The sequence below is a fragment of the Ostrea edulis genome, chromosome 2, assembly GCF_947568905.1.
Source record: "Ostrea edulis chromosome 2, xbOstEdul1.1, whole genome shotgun sequence".
Classification (NCBI taxonomy): Eukaryota; Metazoa; Mollusca; class Bivalvia; order Ostreida; family Ostreidae; genus Ostrea; species Ostrea edulis.
This window is the reverse complement of record NC_079165.1, coordinates 23,786,326-23,811,840: the sequence shown is the minus strand read 5'-3', so window position 1 is coordinate 23,811,840 and position 25,515 is coordinate 23,786,326. Positions and strand designations below refer to the sequence as shown.

Genomic DNA, 25,515 nt, shown 5'->3' with positions numbered 1-25,515 from the left:
TCAATTGAAAAAAATGTATTTGTCGTCAATAACATGTACTTGATATAAACAAAGAAAGCCCAGGTTGTAAAGATTAGGACAGGCACAACATCACGTGTAAAAATGTTAAAGCCTGCAACCTGTCTGTTGTCAGCCCACTACAGAAATGTTTGAAAAGTGGGAAAAGAATCAAGCCCATTGTTGTCTATCCCAGTAGTAGATTATGAAGACCAAAATACAGCGATACATTTATTCCCAAGGTTATTATTCTGATTTTAGAAATACATTAAATTCTCAAAGTCAGCCAGGTGGTCACATTTTCTGTACTGGATTGATTCCCAGGATATTGAATCCGGTTGCAATGACATTAGCTGTAGCCTCACAAAGCAGAAGACGACTCATGTTGACTTTCACAATCGCTCCTGAAAAACAAGTATTGAAAACGTTAACGATCCATTTTGCAATAGTACACCATTAACAAGTTAAACTAATCATTATAAAACAGTGTTTTACTACTATTGAGAGTTATAAAAAAAAAGTACAGTGTTACACGGATCTGTATAGTTTGTTGTCTTCAGGTTTTTTTCTTTGAAAGCACAACAACATTAGCTCTTGGCCTATACCTCTGTCTGTTAGAAAGAACAGACTTCAGTAATCTAGTAATCCATATTTTTATTAGTAACCTAGTAACCCACATCTTTTAGATTTAGTAATCTCGTAACCCACATCTTTTAGATTTAGTAATCTCGTAACCCACATCATTTAGATTTAGTAATCTCGTAACCCACATCATTTAGATTTGGTAATCTCGTAACCCACATCATTTAGATTTAGTAATCTCGTAACCCACATCTTTTAGATTTAGTAATCTCGCAACCCACATCATTTAGATTTAGTAATCTCGTAACCCACATCATTTAGATTTAGTAATCTAGTAACCCACATCATTTAGATTTGGTAATCTAGTAACCCACATCATTTAGATTTGGTAATCTAGTAACCCACATCATTTAGATTTAGTAATCTCGTAACCCACATCATTTAGATTTAGTAATCTAGTAACCCACATCATTTAAATTTAGTAATCTAGTAACCCACATCATTTAGATTTAGTAATCTCGTAACCCACATCATTTAGATTTAGTAATCTCGTAACCCACATCATTTAGATTTAGTAATCTAGTAACCCACATCATTTAGATTTAGTAATCTAGTAACCCACATCATTTAGATTTAGTAATCTAGTAACCCACATCATTTAGATTTGGTAATCTAGTAACCCACATCATTTAGATTTAGTAATCTAGTAACCCACATCATTTAGATTTGGTAATCTAGTAACCCACATCATTTAGATTTGGTAATCTAGTAACCCACATCATTTAGATTTGGTAATCTAGTAACCCACATCATTTAGATTTAGTAATCTAGTAACACATCTTTTAGATTTAGTAATCTAGTAACACTAGCAATCAATTTTAGTAATCTGGTAACCCACGTCTTTGAATTTAGTAATCTGGTAACCCACGTCTTTTGATTTTAGTAATCTGGTAACCCACATCTTTCAGTTTTAGTAACCTAGAAACCCACATTTTCACAAATACTATATTAGTGGTTATTTTACCGAGATGAAAAATTCGTACCATTTTGAAAAAATAGGGTATATATTTTAAGCAAGATGATATTTTAGCAAATCCCTGATTCCAAGCTTGAAAAATATATGAAACGTAAAGAGTTTCAAATTTTCAACATTAATGATCAGGACATTAATTTTCGAATGTTCCGTTCACTGGAATAGTTGAAATTGTTAGGAAAACAAACACCACCCTGTCTGCCTGAAAGTGATGATTTGTCTCCCGAGAACAATGGTTTCCTAGATTATCTGTGGTATTTATAATACATTTGTGTCAATGTATTATTCTGTGTGCCTAGGTGATGAATAAAGCGTTTAATTTTGAAATATGCTATTAAATTTTCAAGACGTTCTACACAAGTGATCATAGGGATTTATCTCAATTCATTTTGTCCTGTGTCGAGTCATTAAAAGCACCTTTCAGTGAAACCATAAGGTAATAATCGAGTTTTGATTCCCTAGCTAAAACTAGTAGGAACACTCCGAGAACCTGTAATTCAACTAATACGAATGTAACCAGCAAAGCAATACAAGGAGCGTTTGTGAAGAATCTCTATGGAACACAAAACCATATGGCTTTCCAGTTGTACGCCTGGGTCCAAAAGCCAAGGATAAATTTCCTGTGTCCAAAACAAATGGAAAAGCTATCACATATTCTACAGCAGAATATGTTCTTAACAGAAACTTCATTTCTTCATCATCTTCCCTTTGGCAAATTTGCAGCATCCTTTTCACCCAAAGTAGCTATCATGCCAAATTTAGTCGAAATTGGCCGACTGTAGAAGTTGAAATGGTTTATAAATGTTTAAAGACAGATGATAAATTGTGGAATCCATAAACAGATAAGAAGAATGACGGCGACCTGAATTCAGCTGAACTTATTATCGACAAAGAGCAACCTTTCCATAAATAAATGTCTAATAAAAGAAATTCTCACATGTCATTTACCAGTAAGTATTTCCAGGTGAAAACTGTATGCTTAACGTCCATTTTTCAATATATTGCTCTACATCCAGGTACTGTCTATGACATTTACAAGGGTTTTTCCACCCTAGAACTGATAGTTAAATAAAGCAATCAATGGGATTAGAAAATGTTTAGATTGAGATGCAGAAGTTAATGACAATTTGATTTTTGATGACATAATCTGTGATACCGGAGAGGAAAATTGCATTTATAAATCATTAAATCAAATTTGGCAGATTGTGTACGAGAGCTTGGCAAACAAAGTCCACTGTCGCGATAATGAATTACAGCACTTGACTTTCAGCTTTTCCCTTGTTTTGTGTCACTCATTTCACATTCAAAAGTCTCCACCTCAATTTCCATGAAAATGTTTTGCAAACATGACTAATCTGTGATCAAACACATATCTTTGTTGGATCCATAGCCTGTCATCAGTCTCTGTTCCCCTGCTAATCCTTATCAGCTTCTGGCAATAACAGAGAGAAAGTCAACGTCTGCATACCGAATAGCCAGTGGCCAAGCACAATACAAAATGCAAGTGACCATCTGAAATTCTATCTCGTCAGCAAATTTCTCTCAGAAAATTGGTAAATGTCCTGACATGCTTGTCAGTTTCTATGAATGAATAACCCGAGAGTCATTCTGCACTTGTCTGCACCAATTCCGTGTTTCTCATCACTCTTTGTAATGAAATAAAAATCAAACTCAAAGAATACCAGCCCTGTTCTTGCTCCTTCTCAACTTCAATCACACACCACTAAAATCACTTTCTCCCCATATTATTGAGTCTCAAGCTTAATTCTCAACTTCAATGACACACCACTAAAATCCCTTTCTCCCCATATTATTGAGTCTCAAGCTTAATTCTCAAGTTCAATACCAGAGAAGGGTGTGATTGAATTACTGTGTTCAATATCGACATTAGCCGGCAGTGATTAGTGATGGTACACATGAATCAGGTGAGGAATTGAGAGGGCTGGAATCAGGTAGTCATTTGACATATGGAAATCAATGAAGTGCAAATCTGTTCAATTCATCCTGGTGGTGAATTCTTTTAGAATACAAAATGTCCATGTAATACCCAATTCAACCAACCTCACCACTGAAAAACAAATTATACTCATGCTTGCCTCTACATTATTTCAAGGAAGACTGCTTCCTTCACCATGGCAATACTTACTGTGGGTGCAAAATACAGTCAAACCTCATTATCTCGAACTCAATGGAACTGAGAAAAAACTTCCCGAGATATCCGAGGATTCAAGAAATTGAAGGTAAAGTAGTTAAAGAATAAGTGGTTAGGACTTCTGAATCACTTCGACATATCCATGGTATTCGAGATATCAGTGTTCCAGATATGGAAGTTCAACTGTATATTAATATCATTTAGACTGTTGACCTGTGTAGTACTACTCTAGACTGTATATTAATATCATTTAGACTGTTGACCTGTGTAGTACTACTCTAGACTGTATATTAATATCATTTAGACTGTTGACCTGTGTAGTACTACTCTAGGCTGTATATTAATATCATTTAGACTGTTGACCTGTGTAGTACTACTCTAGGCTGTATATTAATATCATTTAGACTGTTGACCTGTGTAGTACTACTCTAGGCTGTATATTAATATCATTTAGACTGTTGACCTGTGTAGTACTACTCTAGGCTGTATATTAATATCATTTAGACTGTTGACCTGTGTAGTACTCTAGACAGCTAGAGGTTCAGTGATGTTACTTTTATTCTATGTACCGTATTTTGCCGAATATAATACGCAGTGGTGTTTAATACGCACCCCCCACTTTGAGCCTAAAAGTTGGTGAAAAAACGCACTTCGGGTGTATAATACGCAGCAAAAATTTTTACCAAGCGGTAATCTTTATTTTATACTTGGTGTTAATTTTCACTTAATATTTTTGCAGAAATAATTAATTCTAAACAACGCACAATAATTTGCAAACTTTTTGAGATGAGGTCTACATCGCGGTAATCTTCAATGAGAATCTTCAGGGAAATATCAACCTGGACAAGCCTGTTCATTTCAGCAAAGCACGAGATTTTGTAGCATTAAAGTCTTAACTGACTCGATATTTCCTTTGTTGAAACTTAAAATCAATCAAATAGCCGATGTTATAAAAATAAAATTAAACAATTAAACTATCGCTTATTTTACTGTAATCAACACACCATGGTAGGTACAAAGATGCAAATTATCAACTCCTCGTTAACTACGATGACTATTAAAATGTGTGAAAAAAAATTTTGTTAGGTATTTCTTTACCCGGAGAAAGCAGTGTACACAACAATGGCTTCGTAAAACACACGCTTTTACGCAAGAATAGTTATTTCAAAGATTCAAATAAGTATTTCATTAAAAATTAGGCCTATTCATAAAACTTACAGTAAATAAACTTTTAGCAAGTGACAAAATTATTTTCCAACAATTTTAGCACGTGTCAAGGCATTATTGTGTACACATGCTTTCAATAATGGCGGCATGCGATGTAATGAATAGTCAGATCCAATGCAATTTGATTGGCTGTTTGTTTCATGATAATTGAAGTATTTAGATATTGTAAGTATATATATCACATTTTCTGCAATTTTACGTTTCTGTAGTAATTTTCTTGAGGTCGAATTTTCTACTTAATAAATAGGTGAACGTGAAAAGGCGTACAGTATCCGAAGCCTTGGTCTTTGAGTGAAATATTACACTACTTAATCGCCGAGTTTCATCTGGAAAAAAAGGTCAAAAACCTATTGTGGTATATAATACGCACCCCTTTCTGGCACAAAAATATTCTCTAAAAAAAGTGCGTATTATATTCGGCAAAATACGGTAATCATGTGTGTTTTGATACTGTGAGGCATATAAGGAGCACAGGGGCATTGACTAAGGCTCTTACTTGCAGGAATAACCTACACAAATGTACCGTGGGTTTCATAACATGTCATTTAGACCGTAGAAGCATTGAGGATTCTTTAAGATATCAATTAGACCGTTCACATATAAAGAAGCACTGAGGCACAGAGGCTTTAGGAATCCATGCCGTCATTTGGAGAACCAGTCTGCAATATCACAGAAATAAACAAATATACTTGCAGAAAGGTGTATGGTATTACAGAATTTAAGGAGGTATGCTACACCAGAGAAATTTGATATGGATGAAAAGTGGAGGGTATGTACAACAATATTTTGAAAATGAAAACTTTCAAATTTACTTTCTTTAGTCAAAAATGCAGTTTTAGTTGAAAGCAATCTGAGAAAAATTTAAAACCCCTGCTGGACTCGAACACACGATCTACAAATTAGCAGTTGATGTGCTAACCTACTGAGCTACTCAGCTAGGCTAGAATTTTTTAAATGAATAGACAAATATTGCTGATATTTATATTTTCATCTATCTTTTAAAAGGAAGTCAGCCATTATGATGATGTAGAGTATATACGTACCTCCTTAATGTGATTCACCAAAAGGATAAGAACTTTTAACATGCATCATTTATTTGTAAAATGGATACTGACAGAACCGTACTTAAGGGATTGATTGTATATTGTTTAACGTCCCTCTCAAGAATTTTTACTCATATGGAGATATCACCATTGCCGGTGAAGGGCTGCAAAATTTAAACCTATGCTCGGCTCTTATGGCCTTTGAGCAGGGAGGGATCTTTATCATGCTACACCTGCTGTGACACGGGACCTCGATTTTTGTGGTCACATCCACAGGACCACCCCATTTAGTTGCCTCTTACGACATGAAAGGGGTAATTCAGGACCTATTCTAACCCAGATCCCCACGGAACCTTACTTAAGGAAACCAACTTCCTGAATAATTTCTAAACCATGGAGGTAATTCAAACGAGAGCACATTTATTGTTAATATATTCTTGTGCATCAATTTGTTTTTATCTCATTGAAACATTTTAATGAATAATAAAACAAATCTAATTAATGTCATTTAAATTTCATAAGTCTTGCATATCTCACCCACAAACAAAAAACTCTACTAACAATGATTTGGGATATGATTTTATCCTTGAACTTAACGACAAACAAGTTAAAATTTGAACACTGAACTACGCACCAGTTGCTTTATCTTTCTCGATGCAGTAACAATTGTCGTAGAACTCGGTGAAGGTGTTGGACAGTTCATACAGATATTCACAGAGTGTGTGTAAGAGTAGGTCGTCAAGGCAACGGAGAATGACTTCGGGTAACCTCAACAGACACTTTGCCAGTTTCAGCTCCTTGGGATGTTCCAGTGCTATCTTTGTACTACTGGCTGACTTTTGTAAGTCTTCTTGCGAAACATTAGAATTCCTTGCTATTGATCTGCAAGAAGAAATGGCAAAACATGTCAAATTTTCAACTCGACAGAAACAGCTAAAAGTTTAATCCTATAATAATTTAATATCTAATAGTCAAAGATCATATAAATTTGTATCAGCAATTCTTCTCAATTATCTTTTTCATATAAAGCTAATGATGACCCGAGTGTTAAGTTTATCTTTTAAATCTTAAAGAATTCCATCTCTTCATTAGGGTTGTAAAGAACTTAGAATCTGTGTATTATATACCCTAACATTCTTTTTTATTCGCAATATTATCAATTTGAATTTTTGAAAATATCACAGGACCAAATTAGAACTTAAGTGCATCTAGTTCTTTTAAGACTAGAAACCTACATGCACATACACATAGAAATTGTTGAAGACTTGATTCAGTACGGTGAAGTTTCTGAGTTCTGGTTTGTGGCTTGTGTAAAATGTCAGTGTTTCTGCTTCTTGTTTGTACAGTGAAAACTGCCTAATCTGACACTTGTACAATACGTTTCACAGGGCATTCAGACCCTTATTTTTATTTGCAATTTCAATGTTTGCTACACTGTTTATTCTGACACCCTGTGTATTCAGACAAAATATTTGTTTCCCAGTGTATGTCGTATTACACAGGTTTCACAGTACTTAATGTATCTCAGTGTATGTCAGATTAGACAGGTTTCACTGTACTTAATGTACCCCAGTGTGTGTCGGATTAAACAGGTTTCACTGTACTTCATGTACCCCAGTGTGTGTCGGATTAAACAGGTTTCACTGTACTTCATGTACCCCAGTGTGTGTCGGATTAGACAGGTTTCACTGTACTTAATGTATCTCGGTGTGGGTCAGATTAGACAGGTTTCACTGTACTTAACGTCTCCCAGTGTATGTCTGATTAGAGAGGTTTCACTGTACTTAATGTCTCCCAGTGTATGTCTGATTAGACAGGTTTCACTGTACTTAAAGTATCTCGGTGTATGTTGGATTAGACAGGTTTCCATGTACTTAATGTCTCACAGTGTGTGTCGGATTAGACAGGTTTTGCTGTACTTAATGTCTCCCAGTGTATGTCTGATTAGACAGGTTTCACTGTACTTAATGTACCCCAGTGTGTGTCGGATTAGACAGGTTTCACTGTACTTAATGTCTCCCAGTGTGTGTCAGATTAGACAGGTTTCACATTACTTGCTTATGCAGATCTACATCAGTTAATATTAGCACCATCATACAACTGTAAATGGTCACAGAACTTTGTTACCTTGCCATATTCTAAGTCCTTAAGCCTCCTTCCGTTTCCCTCTTATAATCTCTTCATCCCCTTCCCTATTTCCATTCATCTTTATTTTACCCTGTGTGCCACCTCTTTATTAATCCCCATACATTTTCTGTCATTTTTTGCCGACTATCAAGACATATTGAAATACTGATTGCTAAAATACCTTATCCTAGTGTAAGCATAAAGCAAATAGGCAGCTGTGTTTCCACGATCGTCCAGCATCTGAAAAATTAATTATTTTCTCTTTTATTTGCAAACAGATTATCCTATATTTAGCATCCCTAATTCCAACAATGGGCATCTTTAGTAGATGTTATCCTCAAGCATCACATAATTAGTGTACATCTGCTTGCATGGCTCAAAACCAAATTAATCATCCATTGATTATAAGAGACCACCAGTGTAGTGTATAGCTATCACAGGACTGATGCAGTCATCTCTACTATCACTTTCCCTGCAAGACAAAACCGGTGTTAGCTTGTATTCCAAAGACAGCAATATTAATATTAATTTTGGCATGTCCAAAAGGTCAATCAAGAGGCCCACAGGCCTCAACAGCCACTTTTAAGTGCTTGTCTCAGAGAGAAACGGGCAAAATCAAAAAAATATTTGGCCTTATTTGCTACCTTGGAAGACTGATGGTTCTGAACATAGTAAAAGAACTGTTGAATCAGCTATTTTGTTGGGGGTACCACTGATAAAGGCATCAGTAGGTGGCGCTGTATAATAAGAACACACAGCTGTACATGGATACAGTGAAACTTCTCTAAGCCAGCCATATCTCGGACTGTACCAAACGGTCGGTTTAAAGGGATGGCCGGCGTACCAAGAACTTGCATTTATAGAGACATTTTATCTAAATTTTCATTAGATATTTCTTCTTCATACCACCAACCATATAGTATAGTGTTCATGGACTATTATTTCACTCTTAGAAATAAAACAAAATAAATAACTAACATGTTTATTTCCAACCCAAGCCGTGTGGTTGCTGCAATTAATACATAATGTACATGTAGGTACTGTTCACTTTGATCTGGTGATCTATTTATAGTTATCGGTGGAGATCAAATTAATCCGCTCGTACCAAATATATTCTCGCTGAAATCATCTTATCTTAAATTGAAAATATATTACAGAATGGAGATACCACCCACAGGTGATTCGATCTCTATGCAGAATATCACAAGGATTGGTTACATATGGGCCTGTGGACTGTTTTGCATGGTTTTATCGGTGAAAGGCACTTTAACAAGAGGCCAACCTGAATACTAGTGAAAAAGTATCACTACTTTCAAGGGCTATGAAATCTAGAAAAAAATTTCTGTTCTGAATATCTAAGCTAAATTCTAATGTTCAGCAACTGTATAAAACAAGATGTGTTCTTAAAACTTTACTGTCCTCAAAAGTGCATACACCGATGAAAGGCTTTACATGATATAATAGGAATAGGTGTATTAACATTAAAACATCAAAAGATATGACTAATTTGGACCCATCCTAAAGTCAAAACCATGGGTTGTGAAATTCACCATTTTTTGTACATCCTTTATGCATTCAGATTTTATACAGCATCAGCAAACTTACACATAAATACTATATACTAAGTTTGGCCCCAACCTGGGGTCAGAACCCCTACTCTGGGGATCATCAAATTTACAATTTTGGTTAAAGACTACCTGTTCTTTCTAAATATCCATTTAGTTTCAATTTAGTATCAATAACACTGTTTTACACATAGACACTATATAGTAAGTTTGGCCCTGCCCTGGGGTCAGAACCCCTACCCCAGAGATCATGAAATTCAAAATTTTGCTAGAAGCCTTTCTGCTTTACAAAACTATGCATTAAGTTTTTCTTACACGTGTGTGGTTCTAAAGAAGAAGATTTTTGAAAATTGGTCAATTTTGGGCAGTTTTCGCCCCACCCATAAGCCCCAGGGGTGCAGGAATCATGAAATTTACAATTCATGTCCCCATTGTTCCAAAAATGCTTCATACCAAATTTGAAAAGAATTGGAATGATAGTTATCAAGAAGAAGTTAAAAATGTCTATTGTTCACACATTTAATAAGTGACTATTTTAGCCCCACCCTGATATCAAAACCCCTACCCCTGGGATCATCAAATTTACAATTTTGGTAAAAGACTACCTGCTCTTTCTAAATATCTATTTACTTTTAATTTAGTATCAATAGCACTAAAGAAGATGTTATCTAAGTGTTTTACACATAAACACTATATACCAAGTTTGGCCCCGCCCTGGGGTTTGAACTCCTATCCCAGTGATCATGAAATTTAAAATTGTGGAAGAGGCCTTCCTGCTCTACATCACTATGCATTTAGTTTTTCTTACACGTGTGCAGTTCTTGAGAAGAAGATTTTTAAAAATTGGTCAATTTTGGGCAGTTTTTGTCCTGCCCCTAAGGTCCCAGGGGTGCAGGAATCATGAAATTTAAAATTTATGTCCCCCTTGTTCCAAATATGTTTCACACCAAATTTGAAAAGAATTGGAATGATAGTTATCAAGAAGAAGTTAAAAATGTCTATTGTTCACACATTTAACAACTAACCATTTTGGCACCACCCTGATACCAAAACCCTACCCCTGGGATCATCAAATTTACAATTTTGGTAAAGGACCACCTGTTCTTTCTAAATATCTGTTTACTTTTGATTTAGTATCAATAGCACTAAAGAAGATGTTATTTAAGTGTCACTATATACCAAGTTTGGCCCTGCCCTCGGGTCAGAACCCCTACCTCAGGGATCATGAATTTTACGTTTTGGTAAAGGCTTTCCTGCTCTACATCACTATGCATTCAGTTTTTATTTACACGTGTGTGGTTCTTGAGAAGATTTTTGAAAATTGGTCAATTTGGGGCAGTTTTTGCCCCGCCTCTAGGGTCCCAGGGGTGCTGGAGTCCTGTTTATGTCCCTCTTGTCCCAATGATGCTTCATACCAAATTTGAAAAGAATTGTAATGGTAGTTATTAAGAAGAAGTTAAAAATGTTCAATTGTTAATGCACAACTAATGGCAATAGGTCACCTGAGTTTTACTCAGGTGACCTAAAAATACCCATGATGGTCCAGGTGCAATGACTGCTACTGTTCATACTCTAAAAATATCAGTTTTATTCAGTTCGTACATTTTAATTACCAATATAAAATTGTGGCATGATAGGAGTAGATTGATTTAAGCTATGTTTTTTATAAGAAAATTAAACTTCTCATTGATTATAGTTTCCTAATTGCCTTCCATCAACAAAATTTTTAATGAGCATAAAATATATATAATTATAGCAAATGCCTCCATATTCATAAATCCATGTCAACAACCTCTGTAATGCATGTGTGCTGGGAGAAAACCAGCATTGAATACAAGATTGTTTCTATTCATAAAATATATTTGCTTCCATCAGATTTCTTTAATTAATTTTTTAGTCTATATTGGACTAAAGAATTAAATGCTCACAAAAAGCTATTGTTTGATCTTTTTTCCTTCTTTCCATTCATTCCAATATTGTAAATTCTTCAGATTATGTTTCATGTGTTGGGGTTCATATTACAAAGTTAAGTTTCAAACAAATGTTGTAAATTCTTCAGATCATATTTCATATGTTGAGGTTCATATTACAAAATCAGGGTTCAAACAAATATTGTAAATTCTTCAGATTATGTTTCATGTGTAGAGCTTTATATTACAAAGTCAAGGTTCAAACAAATATTGTAAATTCTTCAGATTATGTTTCATGTGTAGAGCTTTATATTACAAAGTTAAGGTTCAAACAAAACTGTAAATTGTTCAGATTATATTTCATGAGTTGAGGTTCAAACAAATAATATTGTAAATTGTTCAGATTATATTTCATGTGTTGAGGTTTATATTACAAAGTAAAGGCTCGAACAAATATTGGAAATTCTTCAGATTATGTGAGGATCAAAGCTAGTGAAATAGCTATCACCTCAATCTTAAAATATACTCCACACATATATGAAATTCCAAATTCTATCCTCTGCAGGACTTTTAATTTTGAGAGAAAAGCCTCTTACAAATTTATCCCAATTTTACAACAATTAAGCTCCTAATGTCTAACTTGTTTAACTAGTAACCTTGACATTGGTTAAATGACCTTGACTTAGGGTCATAACAACATGTTTGATCCTAAGTAAGGGACATTTGTTCCAATCAGTAAGAACTTTTTATCATTACAAAGTTATAACCCACATAACTATTAGTAAATGTTTTGATCAGTGACCATGACGTTGGCTAATGGTTATGCATATGTAACACAACATCCTGTCTTTAAAGGACATATCTCATGTTTTCAAAGTATACAATATTACATGCATTTTGTCTTCTTTATGCTTATAGTAATTAATTCTAATAGTTCGTTCGCCGAAATTTTGCGATAATTAACCACAATACAGACTTAAATCTAAGCCCCGATTTCAAAAAGTCAAGTTAATTAGGTAGGTAGTCACGTGGTACTGTGACGTCACATGTGCCCTTCGGATTGTGAAAGTACTGCGAGATATTATTAAAAACTCAACTTTTAGGGGCCTAATTAATTTACCATGGGCAACATTTAAATCGATGTTGATAAATTGTCCGAGTTTTATATGTGTTCGCCACCAGTGCACACATATAACAATGTAAATACCCAAATATAGCGAGTAAAGCGTGTATGAAATCGGCAAAATTGTGAGTAAATATTGTTTATATGGGTCGCAGTCTACAAACTGTTTGGGGATGTTATTCCTTTATACATCTGTAATTGGCGCTGTTTTTCTAAAATAAACAGTGCAATCATTATTTATTTTTGGATTAGACAAATTATGATACGTTAAATTGTTGACAACTAGGCCCTATGCCAAGCTATTGTCACGCGTGCATTTCGGAAAGAAAGAAAAAGACAACACTATCACAAATAAATAAAAATATTCAAATATAAAGTGGTAATCACATTATTTTATTTTGATAAAGCAATCTTATTACTATTTTTGAATTGTGATCTGCACGTCTTTAGGAAGTACGAAGTGGGAGAACGGCGTTATAGCCTACTGACGCACTCAAGATGCTACGAGTTCAATAAAGAAATAATTTTATAATTCAATTTAAAGTTAGGAAATACAATATTCTATTATTTGTATAATTAAAAGTTCAATTATTTTGTATCTTTATTTTTTGTTGTTGTAAATCTACCAGTTGGTAGAAGTTACATTGTATCGTCGATATATGTTGTTATAAGGTGAAGGTCAGTTGATCCGAGTGTGTATTGAATTTGAAGAGCAAAACAGAATGTATGCTATAGGCCTACCAGTGCTTATAGCTTCGATATATCCATTTTCTCACAGTTTATCAGGGTCTCTGTCCAAGCGATGTTTGAAAAGGTGACTGGGTGTGTTTTTTAAGGTAAAGTTCTTGCTCCAACAAAAAAATTATCCACGTCTTTTTTTCGTACCTTCCTTCGAAAAATTGAAAAATACTCAGTCTAAATCCTTTCTACCGACAACTAGTACACCCGAGCACGCCACAAAACATCTTAATGCATTATTATTTACAAGCCGTTAACGTGACAATTGGTTTTTTGTCGATTAAATCTAATCTGTTTATGAAATGGCTAATAGATGTTTTCAAACCCGAGGGCGCATATGACGTCACACAAAATGGCGCGTTAACTAGCGAAAGAAAATATGCATATCGCAAGATTTGAATTTCATCGCTTTCAAACTCGAAAACTACGCAAAATATTTCATTCAAAACACATTTAAAGTAGTTTTAGGCATAAAAAGAGTTAATTTTGCTGAAAAAATGAAAAAGTTTAGAAACATGCGTTGTGTCCTTTAACTACCTCTGTGCCAAACATAAGAATATCCAGTCAGTCTCTCCATGCACCCCTAGTTTTACTTTCTTGCAAATCGATAACGAATAGCGACATTACTTAATTATGTACCTGCATACTATAAGGAGTGCACGGTACAGCATTGTAGACTGAAACTCGTACAATTACACACAGACTTTATGGCAAAGACTAATGGATTTTTTTTAAAGACCATAAAATATTGCGACATTAAAACACCTAGAATGTTGAATATTTTAGCATGTAATAGCTTTCAAGTTCCCTAATGGGAAAACATGTGCTCTCAACCCTTCCTTTAATAAAACTTGATACATTTACATCAGTGAATGTAATTTACATCCAAAATTAGTAATTTACATCCAAATTCATCTACCTACATACATATCGTTTCATTACAAAATTATTTTGTTTATAAAATTGTATCTTGAGGATAATAATTCTGTTGTAAATGGGGGGTACATGAATAGCTGTAGATGGGGTTACATGAATAACTAAATGGGGGGACATGAATTACTATTAATGAAATGAAATGGAGTTTATTTACAGCAGCGATACCTTGTCAAACGAGAAGACATAGTCGTGGTTTCTGTTGTGTGACAGATCGGCGTATTTAATGCAACCATAGGCAACCGCTTTCTTCACAGCTTCCATCTCCTCCTTTGTCAATTCCTGCAAAAGAGATGCTGAATTGCAAGCATTGTCTGTAGGAAATAGTTCCAATGACTGAAGTTCTGTAGTAACATTCTGTAATTACGAGGTCCTTATACACCATTACAGAATATAATTCTATATTGTGTTGGCAAGGCTATGAATCAGAGAGGACATGGTAAAATCAATCCATCACACAGACCACAAGCCTAAACCACAACAGTAAATAAAAACGAGTCTAGCCACCTCTGTAAATGATATAACAACTCTTAAAGATTAGATGTGATCATAAATAATAGAACAGTTGCTTAAGATTAGCTATAATTGTAATTAATATAATGAGTTTCAGATTCGCCATGATTGTAATTAATATAACGAATCTCAGATTTGCCATGATTGTAAAGATAATGACTTAAGATTAGCCACACTGTAAATGATATAAGAACTCTAAGATTAACCACAATTGTAAATAATATAAAGACTCCCAAGATTAGCCACGAGTGTAAATAATCTAAAAACTGAAAGACTAGACACAGATGTAAATAATCCAGCTGTAAGATTGTTTTTGTTTTGCAAACTGTTTTATGTCCCATCCAAGAATTTTACACTCATGTTGAGATGTCTCTAGCTTTGTGATGAGCCACAAATTCCTACAATAACATGGACCCTCCATTTCTAAGGTGATATCCAATAGACACTTCTTTTAAATGCATGAGGTGTGACAAAGGAACAGTCACTACCAAAGTTAAACATCTTAGGTTGAGGCACGGCACCAGGTTTAAACTGAAGACAAGACACAACTGTGAATGATTTAACCTCTTTAAGATTAGCCACAACTGTAAATGATTTATACCACTTTAAGATTAGCCACAACTGTAAATGATTTAACCTCTTTAAGATTAGCCACAACTGTAAATGATTTATACCTCTTTAAGATTAGCCACAACTGTAAATGATTTATACCACTTTAAGATTAACCACAACTGTAAATGATTTATACCACTTTAAGATTAGCCACAACTGTAAATGATTTAACCTCTTTAAGATTAACCACAACTGTAAATGATTTATACCACTTTAAGATTAGCCACAACTGTAAATGATTTAACCACTTTAAGATTAGCCACAACTGTAAATGATTTATACCACTTTAAGATTAGCCACAACTGTAAATGATTTATACCACTTTAAGATTAGCCACAACTGTAAATGATTTATACCACTTTAAGATTAGCCACAACTGTGACAATGACTGTAACATTTTACCAACTGCAGTAAATTATATAACAACTACAAGACTACCCATTACCATCAATGGTATTTCAACTATAAAATCAGCCATGGCTTATCCTCTTCTGTAATAATATACTACATGTAAAAACTATAGCCAAAACAATTACTGTAAATCATGCCATAGGAAAATATACAGATATTTTACAAATATATCCTGCATTCAAAATTACCTCATATCTGTAAGTTTGAGACTAGTAGAAGAAACATGTCAGACTAGTAAACTCTCTCTATGGCATTAGTCCACACAGACAAGTGAAAATCAAGATATCAATCCCGAGTTAGTTAAGATTTTAGCAAATTTGTCTAAGTCTCTTAAATGTTTGAATTTATAGTTGAATACCTGCATGGTTAAGTGTTTGCCTGACAATGACATGCTGACGTTGCAAACATATGTGAAGGTTTATAAAGGGGTTACAGGAGTCTCTCAGAGGTTATTGTATATTTCTAAAGAAAACAAAAATATGTCTTTTGCAACTGCAGGTGTCAGAAACTTAATTGTTTGCAAATGTGACTTGTTTGGTTTGATTAAATACCATTGAATAAAAATGAATATAATGTTATCATTTTAATATATGATATAGTGAACGAACTAGTTATTCAGAAAAACTTTGCAGACTAGTGAACATTAATAGTCACTAGCGCTTGAAAAAAAAAAAAATTTTGAACCCTGATATCTGTATGGATCAGTTACATGTATATTACAAGTTCAAAATTAAATGAAATCTCCTATGTCCCTTAATGCTGCTGGCTAATCCATACACAATTCCAGGCATCCGGGTGATGTGAAGTCACCTCTATACCCTTATGCAATGGACATCGATCCAAACCCAGAATGCATTATGTCAGTTAATGAAATGAGAAGATTATTTTTCATTTTTACATCATTTACTCTCAACTATATATTAATTCATATCGATATCTATAATTTCACATACAGAATTACAGACTGTCTCTATTTCACTCAATTACATACATGACAGCCACTGTGCAATTTGAGTAAAAAACAATAGGCCCATGGGCCACATCGCTCACCTGAGTCAGCTTGGCTCATATTTAAAGATTTTTCCTATATATTCGCATGTAAAACTTTGATCCCTATTGTGGCCCCATCTAACCCCCGGGGGCCATGATTTGAACAAACTTGAATCTGCTCTATGTCAGGAAGCTTTCATGTAAATTTCAGCTTTTCTGGCCCAGTGGTTCTTGAGAAGAAGATTTTTAAATGACCCACCCTGTTTTTGCATTTTTGTGATTATCTCCACTTTGAAAGGGACATGGCCCTTCATTTGATCAAACTTGAAAGCCCTTCACCCAAGGATGCTTTTGGACAAGTTTGGTTGAAATTGGCCTCGTGGTTCTGGAGAAGAAGTCGAAAATGTAAAAAGTTTACAAACAGACGGACAGTCTGACAGACGGAAACAGGCGATCAGAAAAGCTCACTTGAGCTTTCAGCTAAGGTGAGCTAAAAACTAGTAATCCCTTCATTGGCTGGCTTAATAGCAAATTAGTCCATGTGTCTTGAGAATAATCAAAGATTTTGTATCATGATTTGAGAAATTAACTTTCTTATTTCAATTAAATTTGATAGCATATATAACTTCTGTGAATAAAATCAGAAACTGCTTACAGAAAATGCCTATAAATTGACCTTTAATTTGACAGATGACCTTTGAGATAACTTATAGCCTCTAAATCTGCTTCAGAAAACTGGATAATTAGTCTCAAGGGACACATAATATTATCACCTTTCTTCTTCAATGTTTCTGCTGAAAACCCAGATTCCTTTCAAGTTTTAACATTTGGCTTTCAATAAAAGGAAACTTAGGAGATAAATGTAGACAGATGATGACTCATTTACTAATCAATAATTAACAAAACTCAATTAAAAATGTGCTGATGAAACACATAATGTCACTTACCTCTGTGAAAATTTGACTTTAACATAACTTTTACATGTATTAAATCTTTGTCCTACTTTTACATCACTCAAAGCTTTATGACCAAAATAACACCTAAGGACAGATCGATACACAGATATCTCAAATTGAAACAATACATTTTACTCCCCACCTTGCCTTTATCAACACCTCACCTTGTCTCTCCCCTTCTCTATCAGTTTCTGCTCTGCTCTGCTAATCCCCTCATCCAACAAGTCCACCAGCCGCACCGTCTCCCCTGATCGGGTTTTGAACTTCTTCCTAAATTATTATAGACCAATGACATAATGATTTATCCAAATTGCATCATCATTTATGGCAGAATCTACCGAAGGAACAATCTGAAATAACTCTGCATGTACGATCATATAGTCTTACAGTAATGATTTGTAGAAAATGCTCAACATCTGCAGCAAATTTCATTTCACAGTACCAAAATATAAAAAAACATAGTCCAAAATATATATCTTATAAATTGAATCCACTTGGAGAGAGAATATCTATAGGGACTATTTCTGGACTGGTGAGTTAGAATGTATGCGATACTAAACAATAAGGAGGAATAGTCAAATAAGCCCACATACTGCTGTTTCAAATTTTGATCTCGGAGTTAAATTTAATACTGTGGAATCATCATTGTTTGTGGGGGATTGATGTTCGTGGATTTCGTGGGTCACTCTCACCCATGAATTCACGTGTCTTAATTTGAACATTTTTTAAAACCAAGTAGAGTTACCTTTCCTCGTGACATCGTGTCGCTTACCCACGAAAACCAGCAAAATTTTACTTACCCGCGAACATTTGCCTTGACGAAATAAAATGATTTCACAGTTTATGATTCCCGAAGGAAGAAACCCTGGGCTTTAAGACTAAAGGACACCTAGCTGTAACAACGAACGGGCACACAAACCACTACCCCCTGTTCAGTAACTCTCCTGTACCTCTTATGAGGTACCCATGTACTTCAAAGCACCATAAATATTTGAAATTCTATAAATATGCGTTTAAAATGAGCTCTTTGTACTAGGGTTGGTTGGTTGTATATTGTATAACGTCCCCCACAAGAATTTTTCACTCGTATGGAGATGTCACCATTGATGTTTAAGGGCTGCAAAATTTAGGCCTATGCTTGATATTTACAGCCTTTAAGCAGGGAGGGATCTTTATCGTGCCACACCTGCTGTGACACAAGGCTTTGGCTTTTGCGGTCTCATCTGAAGAACTAGCTGCCCCATTTAGTCACCTTTTATGACAAGCAAGGGGCACTGAGGACCTATTCTAATGCAACAAGTTCCCCACGGATGTATTTTAAAAGAGGTCAAATAACATTTAGGCTTTCTTTAAAGTTTTAAAAAATTAGATTTTTTTGATAAATTTGACTTTATGACAGCCAAAACAGGCTATTCATCTATAAAGAAAACAATCTCAAGTAGTCAGTAGTCATGCAGTCAGTGGTGGTCAAATGACTATATATATATATATATATATCTAATATTTTGCTAATTCTGCCCCATAGAACATATAGAAAACCGGGAGGAACAATAATCGAGTTTCAGTGGACTACGCCTCTCCTACAAAAAGCAATGAATGTTTATGTTTTGTTAAGATATATTAATATTTGTTATATAGTGGGAACCACTTAATCTAATATCGCATAATCGTATATTTTGGCAAATCTAATCTAATATCGCTGCACCAGATCATTTTCAATATATTCATTTATATTTTCTTCTGATATTCTGATAAGCAGAATTTCAAAATTCGGCTATTCTACCTTTGTTTTAAAACTACATACATACCGTAACAAGAGTTACGATAATTTCATTTCATATAACCATGCATCATTTATTACATAATAAATTTCCATCGATAACAAAGTTTGATATGACTGCAGATGACCTAACTATATTCAACAGCATATTCACTATGGGGCCTGCCTAACTTTAATATGTCGATAAATTTAAAAAGGTGCTAATAAATCTATTTGTTATGTATGTGAAATGAATCTGTTACATGTATATTACCTTGGTAACACAACTTCAAGCTGCGTAAACAAATTTATACAGCGATCATTTCTAAAAGCAACATACACAAATACATTAATTAATGCAACACACTCCATGAATTATGCTAGTTGATGTTACCATGCAATCTCACATAACGATCTTCAAGCCTGATAAAGTCGTAACATACATCACAACTAATTCATTTTCCCTACAAATACCAGTTATTATTTTTTTTATTTCAACAATATTTTGTTATATAGGATTAGGCAGAGCCTATATATAAGCTTTCTCCTTAATGGTTCAATTTAAGGTACATGAAAGATAAACGCGAGAAATTTACAACACATATATATGATAATAATATCTCAATATGTATGAAGTAAAAAGATATTATATCACATGTATTTACATGTATTGTAAAGATGTTTAAATTGATTGATAAAATCGCTATAATATTCTCAGTGTTTGGAATGAGACAGGTCACCTGTTTATTATGGAATGAGACAGGTCACCTGTTTATTATGGAATGAGACACGTCACCTGTTTATTATGGAATGAGACATGTCACCTGTTTATTATGGAATGAGACACGTCACCTGTTTATTATGGAATGAGACACGCCACCTGTTTATTATGGAATGAGACATGTCACCTGTTTATTATGGAATGAGACATGTCACCTGTTTATTATGGAATGAGACACGTCACCTGCTTATTATGGAATGAGACACGTCACCTGTTATTATGGAATGAGACATGTCACCTGTTTATTATGGAATGAGACACATCACCTGTTTATTATGGAATGAGACATGTCACCTGTTTGGAATGAGACACGTCACCTGTTTATTTTACATCCTCCACCCCTCTTAGATCCATAATAACTTTTAGGAAAATAATTGGATCCTCATGTTCCAACAATACACACATTTACAAATGGCAACGAAGCATTGTACAAAGTTAAGAGTTTCAAGTTTATCCCATAAGCTATACAAGGGGAGAAGCGTTCACAAGATTTTAATTGTGACACAGATTGAGTCAGACAGAAAGTACAAAAACAATTATTTCCATCCAAGCTGATTGATTCTTATGTACATATACGTGGATCATGCTAGTGTAACCGAGTCAAGTAATGCTTCTGCGGAGGATGAATCCTGGGACCTAGGGTATGACCATCGAGTATACAGACTGAACTAAATTAAGGGTTAACCGACTAGCCAGAGCCAAGTAAGAAGGCCATGTATCTCACATCACCACATTGTGCCCATGATCCAGAGAGTTAGAGGGGGCGAGGGGGGGGGGGTTCTCAGATTCTGCAGTCCTTGCATAATACATGTAGCACCTTGGGACAAAATTCTGGGGGGCAATCACTCTCACTCACCAGAAAGTACCCGGGCCCTATATTGCATGGTCACCAAATGTAACAGAGTCAATCATATGCCTCTAAAAAACTATCTAAAACACTACCACACTAGTTCCTTTACAAAACCTACTTGTAAGTCAAGTAACTAGGCACCTTCAAATGTATCGGACTATCGTAACAGAATTGTATCCACAAACTACACTGCAAACAGCTAGCAGATGTGTCTGATATTGATCTGAACAAAATCATGTCATATCATCTTTAATTATAACTGAATCATTTGCTGTGCTTTGTTATAAACAATGATGATACTGGACTGGTTCCAAATTTGCATGTTTTAGAAAATGTTGAGTAAACTTTCACCCCCTCCCCTAAATCAAAAAATTAATTAAAACAGTGCAATTTCAAGGGAATAAGGTATGACAAAAATGCGAACTCTATATGTAAAATAAATTAACTTTAGTTTAAAGTATCTGAGTAAAACTCCATTGACTATTATCTTTCCCAATTCAGATTAATTGCAGTAAACTATATGTACATGTAATTCAAGGGGGAAAAAATTGCCATCACATAGACAGCTTAGCACTATAAGTGTAATTGTTTTTAATCAGAGTTCACTTTCCTATATGAATTTTGGCCATCCAAACAAATCGAGCAATTTTAAGACAATATTATACTTATTTCCCTGTAGACCAATTCCCTCAGCCGATGAGATGTTTTAGTCCTCTCCACACAACACCCAGTCCGGTAATATTGTGAAACATTTAATTGAATTTCTGAATCCCTCTATGAATATTTATCAAGATTTATGTCCAGGAGGATCTTAGGATCATCTAACGAAGGACATAAACTGATGATTTGTCTGCAGAATTTGGATATGAACCAGTAGAGTTTAAAACATTGAGTGTAACACATTGGTACACATTGTTCTGCAGATCAAAAACTGTTGGGGCTATCTGATCTTGCTATAAATACAATTGTAGCTGCAAAATTGTAACTCTTTGATCTGAAAAAAGAGAAATAACATGACAACCCCGCAGATTTCGAGATACAGTGCCACATTAGGTGTACAGGGGGCCTCCAAAACAAACAAAACAAGAGGCCCATGGGCCACATCGCTCACCTGAGTCACCTTGGTCCATATCAGAAGACTTTCTATATATATTTGCATGTAAAACCGTAGTCCTTATCATGGCCCCAATCTACCCCTGGAGGCCATAGTTTTTGCAAACTTGAATCTACACTATGTCAGAAATTTTTCTTGTAAATGTGAACTTCTTTGGTCCAATGGTTCACGAGAAGAAGATATTTGAAGATTTTTCCTATATATTTGTATGTAAAACTTTGATTCCCCCTTGTGGCCCCATCCTATCCCCAGGGGCCATGATTTGAACAAACTTGAATCTGCACTATATCAGAAAGCTTTCATGTAAATATCAGCTTTTCTGGCTCAGTGGTTCTTGAGAAGAAGATTTTTTTTAAAAAAATCCTATATATTTGTATGTAAAACTTTGATCCCCTATTGTGGCCCCATCCTACAACAGGGGGCCATGATTTGAACAAACTTAGCTCTGCTCTATGTTAGGAAGCTGTTCATGTGAATATCAGCTTTTCAGACTCAGTGGTTCTTGAGAAGAAGATTCTAAAAGAATGTCCCTATATATTTGTATGAAAAACTTTGATCCCCCCTTGTAGCCCCATCCTACCCCAGGGGCCATGATTTGAACAAACTTGAATCTGCACTATGTCAGAAAGCTTTCATGTAAATATTAGCTTTTCTGGCTTAGTGGTTCTTGAGAAGAAGATTTTTAAAGATTTTTCATATATATTTGTATGTAAAACTTTGATCCCCTATTGTGGCCCCATCTGACCCCCAGGGGCCAGGATTTTAACAATTTAGAATCTGTACTATATATCAGAAAGCTTTCATATAAATCTCAGCTTTTCTGGCTTAGTGGTTCTGGGAAGAAGATTTTTAAAGATTTTTTCTATATATTTGTATGTAAAACTTTGACCCCCTATTGTGGCCCCATCCGACCCCCGGGGGCCATGATCTTAGCAATTTATAATCTGCACTATATCAGGAAGCTTTCATATAAATCTCAGCTTTTCTGGTTCAGTGGTTCTTGAGAAGAAGATTTTAAAAGATTATTCCTATAAATTTGTATGTAAAACTTTGATGCCCCCCTTGAGGCCCCATTCAATCCCCGGGGTCCATGATTTTAACGAACTTGAATCTGCACTATATAAAAAAAAAAAAAAAAAAAAAAAAAAAAAAAAAAAAAAAATGAAAAAAAGAAAGAAAATAAACAAAAACAACTTTGACCCCCTATTGTGGCCCCATCCGACCCCCGGGGGCCATGATTTTAACAATTTAGAATCTGCACTACCTAATAAAGCTTATCTATAAATTTCATCTTTTCTGGCCCAGTGGTTCTTGAGAAGAAGATTTTTTAATGACCCTACCCTATTTTTACCTTTTCTTGATTATCTCCCCTTGGAAGGTGGCCTGGCCCTTTATTTTAACAATTTAGAATTCCCTTTACCTAAGGATGTTTTGTGCCAACTTTGGTTGAAATTGGCCCAGTGGTTGTTGAGAAGAAGTTGAAAATGTGAAAAGTTTACAGACGGACAGACGGACGGACGGACGCCGGAGTACGGGTGATCAGAAAAGCTCACTTGAGCTTTCAGCTCAGGTGAGCTAAAAACATTAGGTGCACAACAAGCAGGCCTACTACTAGTATGTACAACTTCAAGTTTCAGTGTTCGTTCAGCGCGTGCGTTCACCGTTCGTTCAGCGTGTGTTCACCGTGCCCTCTCCATTCACAGTTCAGTGTTGTGGTAGTAGATTTCAGTCTTGTAGTAAATGTGCAACTAAAATTTCAGTATTGTAGTAAATGTGCAACTAAAATTTCAGTATTGTAGTAAATGTGCAACTAAAATTTCAGTATTGTAGTAGATGTTCAACTTAGATTTCAGTGTTGTAGTAGATGTACAAATTAATTAAATTTCAGTGTTGTAGTAGATGTACAACTTAATTAAATTTCAGTGTTGTAGTAGATGTGCAAGTTAAGTTTTAGTGTTGTAGTAGATTTAAATTTCAGTGTTGTATTAGATTTAAATTTCAGTGTTGTATTAAATTTAAATTTCAGTGTTAGTAGATTTAAATTTCAGTGTTGTATTAAATCTAAATTTCAGTGTTGTATTAAATCTAAATTTCAGTGTTGTAGTAGATTTAAATTTCAGTGTTGTATTAAATCTAAATTTCAGTGTTGTAGTAGATTTAAATTTCAGTGTTGTAGTAGATTTAAATTTCAATGTTGTATTAAATCTAAATTTCAGTGTTGTATTAAATTTAAATTTCAGTGTTCGGGACACAATGTCTAGAGCATCATTCTGTTCCTTTTCTTACCAGTAATGTACACTTAATGAAATATAATAATTACTGCACAAAAAAAAACCTGAAACCCCTCTAAAAACAGCAACCAGGATATAAACTCACCCAATATGTCACGACAAACTTACTTTCACTGCACATGTTGAGATGACCAAATAGCTTTTTGCAAATTAATTTCTACAATTCACAACCATATAATTCTTAGTATTTCTTCATACAATTTTTTTTCTCTCTCTCTCTCCATGAAATGCAAGACTTCTTAATGCAAAGTCCCCATTTCAATATGTGTCAATCATCTCCCATTCCTAGTGTATACCCTGTGGACAGTTACCAGGGAGCAATCTACACATGCATGTAAAGATGATTGTTCTTCAATCCTCCATAATTACTGTCCGCCGTTCGTTCCCCATTCCTTGTCTGAATAAATTCTTCACTTAAGGGATTTCAAGGATTAGGCTCGACTTCTCCATCTCATTTCACTCCTGCCTAACAAAAGTCATAGAGGAGGTTGCAAAGTACAGTGTACCACGAGAAACCAATACCTTGAAATCTTGTTACAGTGCTCAGAATCCCAATGACCCGTCATCCATCTTACACCGGAAATTGCTAAGTTTTTCATCCTCTAGCGTCGTGCAAATGATGCCATGAAATCTCCATATGTAGAAATACAATCTTCCAAATGGGAAAATTCATGATCACTTAACATGCTTTTTAAAAACACAGGATCACATTCTGATGGATTCACCTGCTGTTGGAGACCTTAAACGGCAGTCATCAACCTACCGATATTTGTCATTCAGATTTAATTGGGGACGTACATCATGTCGT

The 25,515-nt window shown here is 34.8% G+C and overlaps 1 protein-coding gene across 1 annotated transcript in view; it reads right to left on the bottom strand.

Annotated features, from left to right (window-relative positions):
- LOC125678692 (arginine--tRNA ligase, cytoplasmic-like) overlaps window positions 1-25,515 on the bottom strand; it is a 66,299-nt gene continuing 40,784 nt past the window's right edge. Inside the window, exons 11-15 of the mRNA XM_048917333.2 lie at window positions 18,077-18,182; window positions 14,599-14,712; window positions 8,343-8,401; window positions 6,669-6,916; window positions 1-401 (exon numbers count right to left, since the gene is read on the bottom strand). Of these exons, the coding sequence (XP_048773290.1) occupies window positions 292-401; window positions 6,669-6,916; window positions 8,343-8,401; window positions 14,599-14,712; window positions 18,077-18,182 (637 nt within the window). The 3' untranslated portion in view covers window positions 1-291. The remainder of the gene's footprint in view (window positions 402-6,668; window positions 6,917-8,342; window positions 8,402-14,598; window positions 14,713-18,076; window positions 18,183-25,515) is intronic.